The sequence below is a fragment of the Sander lucioperca genome, chromosome 4 (genome assembly GCF_008315115.2).
Source record: "Sander lucioperca isolate FBNREF2018 chromosome 4, SLUC_FBN_1.2, whole genome shotgun sequence".
Lineage (NCBI taxonomy): Eukaryota > Metazoa > Chordata > Actinopteri > Perciformes > Percidae > Sander > Sander lucioperca.
The window spans coordinates 491,122-500,585 of NC_050176.1; the positions used below are offsets into that span (position 1 = coordinate 491,122).

The 9,464-nt window shown below is 43.8% G+C and overlaps 1 protein-coding gene across 1 annotated transcript; it reads left to right on the forward strand.

Annotated features, from left to right (window-relative positions):
* Positions 1–6,573, forward strand: tmem109 (transmembrane protein 109). Its single transcript, XM_031293615.2, has 3 exons — positions 1–438; positions 848–950; positions 5,864–6,573. The coding sequence occupies exons 1-3, from the start codon at positions 238–240 to the stop codon at positions 6,232–6,234; spliced, it is 675 nt and encodes a 224-aa protein (XP_031149475.1). The 5' UTR covers positions 1–237; the 3' UTR covers positions 6,235–6,573.
* Positions 6,574–9,464: the final 2,891 nt, after the last annotated feature.

The following is a 9,464-nucleotide window of genomic DNA, read 5'->3' on the forward strand; positions in this document are numbered from 1 at the left end:
GAAAACGGCCGAAAACAGCCGAAGAAGCCGTTATGGAGACTTGTTGCACACTGAGCCAGTGGGGGCACACTCTCTTCCATCTCCACTAACTGGACTTGGTTTTTCCACATCCTATGTGACGTCACCACCCGTCGCTGTTTATCTGGCAGGTCCACGTTAACGTTAGAGTTTACTGTAAAGTTTTTATCGCTCATAGGAGTCTTTTACAATACATCGCTATTGCTGCATCCACTTAAGATGTTTGTCCGTTCAGATGGCAGAGCTTTGAGCGGGCTGTGTGTGCTCAGCGCCTCGCTGCTGCTTGTCTCGGGGGAGGAAGTGTGGGAGAGCCGCTCCGGAATCCAGGAGCTCCGGACAGCTCTGGCCGACCTGGCCGGGGAGGGGAGGACTTACCTGGGCAGGCTGGCCGGGGAGCAGACGCTGCTCTCGGTACAGAAGGTGAGACATGGAAACAATGGAGTCAGTAAGAGAGTGCAACAGTTTACTCAAGAAGCTAATAGGCTATAGATTTGTATATGTATTTAGTGTCTGACAAGGAATCAGAAATATTTAGGCTACTTTAAGATTAAGACATAGGCTACTTTTATTGATCACTCAAGGGAAAATTACATGTTTTAGGGTTAGGATTACATTTTTATTTTTATCAATAAACGTTTTGACATGCAAGTTAGCTATTGCTGGAAGATGATGTATATTTCACATGTTCACATGTATATTTGGGGTGAGTTGGGTTGGGAACCAGAGGGTTGTGTGTGTAATTCAGGCCTGTGTGTAATGTGTATAATAATAACAACAGAGTGAAAACATTGTAATTTCCCTTGCGGGATTAATAAAGTATAAACCCCAGGCTTTCTCTCAGGTCCTAGCGGTTGTGGCGGGAGCTGTGTCCGCTGCTCTGAATGTGTTCTTCCACAATGTTTCACACGTCCTGCAGGCTGCTGGAGTCCAAGGTAACGTCCCACACAGCCAAGTCTCTTCTGTCCGTCACACAGGCATGGGCGCCAGCCTCGTGGTTCCCTGTGATGCTGCGACATCAGGACAATCTGCAGTCTTAAACCATAAGTCCAGTTTCATCATAATGGAAACGAGACACGAGCAGTCAGACTATTAGGAGGCTTTCACGCCTACCTTGTTTGGTCTGGACTTTCAGACTTTTCAGTTTGATCTGAACCAAAATTACAGGTGTGAAACATCCCCCAGACCACGGTCCGGACCAAACAGCCGAAATTTGGTCCGACCAAAAGAGGTAGTCTCGGTCCGGTCAAGCTGAACCATGGTCTGGTTTGTTTAAGACTGGGGAAGCTGCTTTAAGGAACAGCTCAGTGCTTAGTGTGTACATGAGAGAGAGAGACGGTGTCAGCGCTCAGAGCAGACAGCTGTCGGCTATCACAGCAGATAATTAATCAGTTTACTTGTTAAGTGGTAGTAAATTTCCAAGAGCCTGGGTCTGCTGAGGTTTCTTCCTAAAAGGGAGTTTTTCCTCGCCACTGTCGCACTAAATGCTTGCTCTTGGGGGAATTACTAGAATTGTTGGGGCTTTGTAAATTATAGAGTGTGGTCTAGACCTACTCTATCTGTAAAGTGTCTCGAGATAACTCTTGTTATGATTTGATACTATAAATAAATTGAATTGAATTAAATGTACAGTGTAGGTTTCAGTTGGTCTCTGGATAAATGCTGCAGAAAGAAAGTTCCTGTGTCTTGCTTCTCAACATCGCAACAAAACAAAAAGGCAGTAGGGAAGAGCAGCGTCAGTTGAATAAACTCTGACACAGAGAGAGGTTACGAGAGGACGGATAAGCCCATCTACAAACCAATCAAGTATACGTATCTGGAGACGCAGCTCACGTATGTGATGACGACAGGACGTAGTTTTGTCACGTATAGATCTTTAGTGCGCTTGTAGCCTGGGAAAACCCTGACAAACTTCTGGCAAATTTGAGATTTGCTCTGCAAGTCAGTCTGGCCAAGAGCCCTTTCAAGCCCATTTTCAATTTTTCCAAATCGAGGCACCAATCACAACTGTTAAGGCGAGCTTTACACCAATCACAACCGTTGATTACACGATGACGATAGCACAGCGACGGCGAGCAGCATCCTAGTTTTATACAGTCTATTAGAGATGCACCGATTGACCGGCTGGTGACCGGAATTGGCCGATTTTCACGTCATCGCCCATGACCGGCGACCTGCCGGTCAGTCTGACATATGCCGATTTTATGCCGGTCAAATTCACTCGGGAGGCGCATGATTTACATCGCGCGACATCAGCACCACACGTGCACATGCAGGGTTTCCGCTATATGCATGTAGCAGCGGTGCAGTGCCGCTCAATCAGCTGTTTATGAAATGTCATAAAGTCGTAATTATTGACCCTTTGCACGTGACGTCACGCTCCACTCGCGCGAATTATGAACGCCATGACGGACGGCGGAAGAGCTATGCTGTAGATGGACGGCAAGCTAAACTCGTACGTTTTCGTTCGTGTTTGTGTTCTCACATTCAGAATCTGCAGAGTAATCCTCACCAACACAAGCATGTGTATGTATTGCCTTTCTGTTTTAAATGAGTGATAAATAAAATTATCCTCAACCAGCTAGCTGCCCTGCTAACCAGCTGTCCTGTTAACAGGTCCAACCTGATGATGACCCACATAACTAGCTAACATCGGTTATTCACTGACCTAGCTACATATCCAAAAAAGAAAGCCGTTCCCTTGATCATTTAACTTAACACACATACAAAAAATATTGGTTAAATTAAAGATGACATGGCATGGAAACTAGCTTCAAAAACGAGTTAATTGCGGGTCTGCGGAGCTCCTACCCCGGCTAGCTGACCAGCTAGCTGCAGCTAGCTTTGGACGGCTCGCTAGCTGCTGCCCATCGCGTCGTAATATCCACCCGGTCAAATCTAAACATAGGTTACACAGCGAATATAATCACAGATAAGAAGATGGCTAGATATTACAGTTATGTGTGGTTACTACTGATCATAGACACTCTGTGATTTACTGCATGGATTAACGTGTGATAGATAATTAATGACTGCACTTCCCAGAGCTGGGATGCGTTCAGGCATTCATTAGATAGTTGCATTGGCACACCTGCTGAACAACGGTATGTGGGTAGCCACGACCGACCATGTCCTCTAAAAACATGGGCTACGTGTTATATAAATCTTTACTTAAGAAAAGAATAGATGTTAATACAAAATAAACCCTAGATTGATGTCTTATCTTTGCCATTATGAGGTACCTCCCCCCGCCGTTAGAGTAGCATCGCGTACCTGTAACCCAACCAGCTACAAATAACTGGTTAGCATCCAGACTTTTAAAAGCTTTGAGATCAGCACCAGTGTATGGGGATACCCCGTTTACCACAGTGGTACAGATCATGTGGACTGAAGTTGGGCAGACTCGGTGATTTAATGAGGTCCGTGAAAACGGAGAGAGAACGAATTAAGGGTCGGTATCCAATCCTGCTATCTCCAACTTCTCCAAATACTGCTCTTTGTGAGCACCTACCAGATGCCCTACCTCGACCGATAACGGCACGACAACTTGTTGTTCAATAGAAGAAGCCATATAAAGCCATAAATACAGTTTATTTAGTGTTATGTATTTCGAACTGATTTGAAACTATGAAACCTTCCGATTGTCCACTACTGTTTAGCCTGTGCTTCCGCCGTCCGTCATGGCGCCGTCACGTGGTCGTGTGACGTGTTTGCAAAGGGTCAATACACGGCTCTGCAGAGCTGTCTGCTTTACTGATCTCAGGCGAACAGTCAGCTGCTCTCTCTCTCTCTCTCTCTCTCTCTCTCTCTCTCTCTCTCTCTCTCTCTCTCTCTCTCTCTCTCTTTCTCCCCCCTCGGAGGCTGAAAAACTGGAACATGAAAACCGCACTCACGCGGGTCCCATGAAATATGACAGCTACAGTTTATCGGAAAATAGCGTTGGGCACACTGACTTTGATGAATTTACTGTTTATCAGACCCCAGATGAGACAAGAAGCTAACGTTAGCAAACGCTGTGGTTCCTCTGCCTCTGACGCCCCGCTGGCCGAAAAAAAAAGAAGAGACACTGTATTCCTCCGACACGCTGTATTAACGTTACTGTTTAAAACGCTTCCTAGTTAGTGGGGATGCATAGCGCTCCACACCAACATTAAAAACCTACCGCCGGTAGCTAATGTTAGCAGCAGATAAGCCTGTTGACAGCAACGGTATTGTTCATATTTATGCACAATGACACATAAAGCAAACTTGCTAAAAAAGGAACTACACACTGTTTTCAGGTAACGTTACTGTTGACGTTCAAACAGGCCTGTGTGTGTTTTGAGAAATATCTTCATACTGCAAGGCTATATTTATTTTTTTATTTGTTATTTATATATTATTTTATTGCCTTTAACTGTTTTCCCTGTTTTCATACATACAGAAGTTTAGTTTGCTAAATATATCACGTTTTTAGTTGGATATTGGATGTGAAAAGAAGGAAATGGTTCTTCCATAACATTGCACTTTAGATGTGTGTGAATCCCCCCCACAATTTATATAGTTCTATTTTATAGTGATCGATTATCTATTCAAAAAATGTTCTATGAAAAATGGTAAATTTTCTATTAAAGAAAAGATAGAAAATAAATATTTGTGTGTGCTGCAAAGTGGTTACAAAAAAATTTAATCGGAATCGGCTAAAATCGGTATCGGCTGGTCAAACTCAATGAAAAATCGGAATCAGCCTAAAAATTGTAATCGGTGCATCTCTACAGTCTATGGTGAAAATCCAGCATGAAGCACAGTTAGATTTGTTTTTTCAAAGAGTACAGTGACCTGTGACAACTGCCCCACTGTCATTTCCAACCAATCACATCATTTGTTTGGTCGCTAAGCCAAGTAGATGGAGGAGGGTTACCCCATTCAAATACACAGTCTACCTGGGTATAACCCTGGTAGAGCCCTTGGCGTGAAAGGGGTATTAGTGAGTACCATAACCCATTGTAATGAACTGGAGATGTTCCATAATAATACAAATAATAATTTTATTTAAGACAGACAGCTACATGGAAACAAAACCAAGAAGAAAAGCAGCAGAAGTGAGTGAGAAGGGTCCGGTCAGGCAGAATCTGCTATTCTGAAATATGTGTTGAGCTGGGATTGAACATGTGGAGGGAGTTAATTTCACTGTGTGTGTGTGTGTGTGTGTGTGTGTGTGTGTGTGTGTGTGTGTGTGTGTGTGTGTGTGGGGCCCAAAATGCTGGACCCCACAAGGTGGGGTCCAGCATGTATGTCAATGTATGTCAATGCCATATGTCAATGAGGGGTCCCCACAAAGATAGTGAAACAAACGTGTGTGTCTGTGTGTGTGAGAGACACCCATGTTACAATTTATTTTAAGATACAAAATAAAAGATTGTTCACAAGAAACCTAAACAAGGATTCTGATATTTATAACTCAGTGTAATTGTTGTTTTCTTTGTCTTATGTAATAATAAATTGAACTTTCTCTGTTTTTGACCAAAAGAGTCATTTAAAGATATTTACCCATTTTTTTATAAACCAAACAATCAAGAAAGTAGTCAGCAGATTAATTGATCATGTAAATAATTGTTGGTTGCAGTCCTTTATAGTTTAATATCTTCATATGAAATGTTAACGGAGACATTGTCATGTGTGGATCAGAAGTCAAACTGAAATCTTCCTGGGGTGGATCAGGAGGATGTTGGTTCACTTCAACACTGAGACCATCTGTCTGACTCATTAATATGAACATGGATCCTGTTTGTCATCATTATTTGAATGAAATGATTATTTCTTTGTGATCCTGGATGAATCAGTTGTGCTGTGTGGTTTTCCTGTGCAGGTGTCCCCATCCCCAGAGTGTCCCCAGAGGGGCTGATCTTTGTGACCCAGTGGCTTCTCCTGGCTCTCATTGGCTACTGGCTGATCTCCCTTGTCTTTGGATTGGTTGCCTCGGCTCTGAGGCGAGCTCTGTGGCTGCTGAAAGTGGGCGTGGCTATGCTGTGTTTTGGCCTGATCGTGAGTGACCGTAGCGTGGACACAGACACCACCGCCCTTCGATTGGCTGGCCTGGTGTGTGCCTGTGTGCTATTGGGCGTGGGGCCGGGGTGGGGCTCTGCTGCGGCTGATAGGACGGCTCAGCTGGAGCAACAGCTGAAGATCATGGAGAGACGCCTCGGAGACGTGGAGCGCTGGAGCAGGACGGAGGAGTAACGGAGGGACTGAGACTATGTCTGTCCATTGTCTCCTGTGTCTGTCCACCCTCATGCCACATTATGCCTTTAAGGACTTCTGGAACTTCAAGAGAGAGAGGTTTCTACAGTTTGGATGTTTTCTATAATGTCATTCATTACTCATCCCTATCTGATGACTGAGTTATTCCTGGAAGCAGTGCTTTATTAGTCTACATGTTTTTATACTGTTTCTCTCTTTTAAATGGCAGTTAGTTTCTAAGAATGTGCCACAGTGGGAAGGAATAAGCATGTACGTACGTCCATGTTCTGTCCGTCCTTTACAACATTAAATAAACATTAGGGGAACAACTCCTTACTACTCCTTCTCTATTTCTTGAGTTAGATGAGAAGCACAGATGTGGTTAGCCTAGCTTAGCATAGAGAAACTGGGAAACAGTGTGGCTCTGTCCTTGTATCTTATCTGTTTAACCTGTGTAGAAACAAACATGAAAATGTAGAAGTGTACAGTATAACTCCTGCTAAACACAAATTACTCTTTTCACGTTTCTGTATAAACCAAACCAACAGGATACAACATGTTCATTAGTAGAGGGTTCACAATTCTCCAAGGTTCCATTTGACTTTTGGTTTTAAGGTCAGGTTGTTCTCCGTTCTAGATGAAGCAGGAGGGTTAGGAGCTGTGCTGCTGCCAGCAGCCCTGCTGTCTGGCTTCAGGCTACCACTAAGCTGCTCCAGTTAGGATTCCCTGTTTCCAGTGTTTAGGCTAAGCTAGGCTAACCTAGCCTGACTCCAGCTCTGTATTTAGTATGTACATCATATCAATATTGTTATTTCACTTTGGCAACAATGCATGTTCAAAACCACAAAGCTAGATTCATGGTTCCATTTCCCTGTTGCAAATTCAGTGCATCTAATGACAGAGAAAGTGTTCACCAGGCAAAGATTTAATATTTGAAAAACTCCATTGGGAGAAAGAAAATGGGTTCAGTGAGATGAAGCTCTGCTCCAACTGGTATTGCTAACAATAGCTAACCGGGCTAGAGCTAATGAAAACAATTAAAATCCGACTTTTAAATGGAACGCATTCAACTCGGGTATGACGTCATTCCCAGCTCCGGCTTCCGAGTTCCAAGGTAAATAGAACGCGGCATTAAACAGACAGTTTCATACCCGGTTAAAAAATCCTCGTAGTTGTGGTAAATAGCAGAACACCTCCATGTTGTGGTACAGTTGGTTTTCACACCTGCTGTGAACTGTACGGGAGAACACATGAACTGTACTGAGACAGGTGGACTCAGGCATCAATGTGTTCACACTAATCAAACTAGTCTTGGGGTCAAGTGTACTCGAAGAGAGTTTTTCCTCGGCACTAAATGCTTGCTCTTGTGGGAATTACTGGAATTGTTGGGTCTTTGTAAATTATAGAGTGTGGTCTAGACCCAGGGGCGGATTGGCCATCTAGCAATTCTAGCAAATGCCAGAGGGGGGCGGACCATTTTCTTTTTATGTGGGCCGGTCAGATTTTAAAAAACATATACAAATAAATTAGGACGGGTTTTTATCGCTTGCACAATTTCACTATGGTTGTAATAATAATAATAATAATAATAATAATATAATATTAATAATAATAATAATAATAATAACTTGAACTGCAAGCAGTTATGACGGGGCCCAAGCCACCCACGCCAGTCGCCCCCACGCCCCGGGGAGCGTGCGAAAGCGGAACCTGAAGCCGGGCGGCGGGTAGGCAAACGTCGGTAAATATCGAGAGGCGCGAGCTGCGACGTCTGCGGTACGTCGCCGTTGCAAACGTAGCGGTCAACAGTTCACCTCCACGCATATACAGACTACCTTTAACAATGATATACGGATAAGATTGGAGATGAAAAGTTCAACTGACACGTTACCGCAATCAGCTTCGTGGGAAATTAAGAATCAATGCCACCGACATAACCAATCACACTATGACAGACTCCACATAGCACTAACTGCAATGTTTAATTGTAAATTAATGTAGCCTATTGGCAGTCTGGCACACGTGGGTGCTCAATATTTTCATCGGCGCCTATGAATGGTATTGATTTTGGATTGAAAAAGTGAGAGAAAAGAGTTGCATTTGTCCACTGAAGGTAGAAACTTTGTCAAGTGGGTTAAGAAGTTTGTTTACAAAAGCAAAAACCAAAACCTAATGGTAGAAGACAAACATCAGTAAATATTGAGAAGTGTGAGCTGCAAGATCTGTGGTACATTCCCATTGCAAATATGTCATTAACATTGAGTAAAAAGGCCAAAACACGTCAGGGTTTCCCGCAGCACTTTGCAGCTCGGGCGGCCCGCCTAAGCTGGGGAACCCCACCGCCTTAACTATGTCGTCAAAAAAAAACACACAAAAGGCCGTCAAGTGCATCTTGAACAATAGCGCGGACGCGCTTCACACCGTGAGCGGGCACGCACGCCACACGGCCGAAATGAGAGAAAGAAAAAGAGACGTGGTCCGTCGCTGTCTGGAGGACTAGCCAGTTGATATCGCGGGTGTGTCCGTGAGAACAATCGCCAATTCACCGTTGCGTGTGTGTCGGAGTTTGTCAACAAATGTGCAGCAGCTGGGGCACTCCCGGGCAGAGACGGGGTGACTGGAGTGTTGGCATACGGTGGGCAGAGAACACTTATATATGTTTCTCTATCCTGTTCTTCACATCAGTGAGGCTTTCTTCTCTTGTTTCAACGAAGTGAATACACAAAGTGACTGGAACTATCCATCACCTCTCGCGTGTGGATTCTCAACGTCCCAGCTGCTGCCCGGTCTTTGAGACACAGCTGTTGTCCGTTTGTTTTTAATCACTACACGCGGTTCACAATACACGGTTAGTTAGCGTAGTTACACACAGTGAAATGACGTGTCCTGTTTTTATTTCACGCATACTTTCATTTCTTCCATTCACACGCATGTGAAGCTATGGGCTGAGCTCTGTTATCTCAGCGCAGTTTGTTTTGGAGAAGAGTTGTCGGGCAAAGTGGAAGAGTGCGTGTCATGGAGGATAATGGGAGCACTGCCAGTAAAAGTGTTATAGCACTTTTTTTGAAAATAGTTTAATGAGCTTAAAATTGCCCATTGCAGCTGTTATTTTGAAAAGCTGGTTAATTATTAATTATTTATTATTATTTAAATGTAATATTTAGTGTAGTGTGTAGTACAGAGTCTGCACTACACACAAGTGTGTAGTGTGTGTGTACTGCACTACAGAG

Coding starts and splice junctions, on each gene's coding strand:
- tmem109 (XM_031293615.2), top strand. CDS start 238: ATGTTTGTCCGTTCAGATGGCAGAGCTTTGAGCGGGCTGTGTGTGCTC. Junction 439..847: donor CGCTGCTCTCGGTACAGAAG/GTGAGACATGGA, acceptor TATAAACCCCAG/GCTTTCTCTCAGGTCCTAGC. Junction 951..5,863: donor GCAGGCTGCTGGAGTCCAAG/GTAACGTCCCAC, acceptor TTTCCTGTGCAG/GTGTCCCCATCCCCAGAGTG.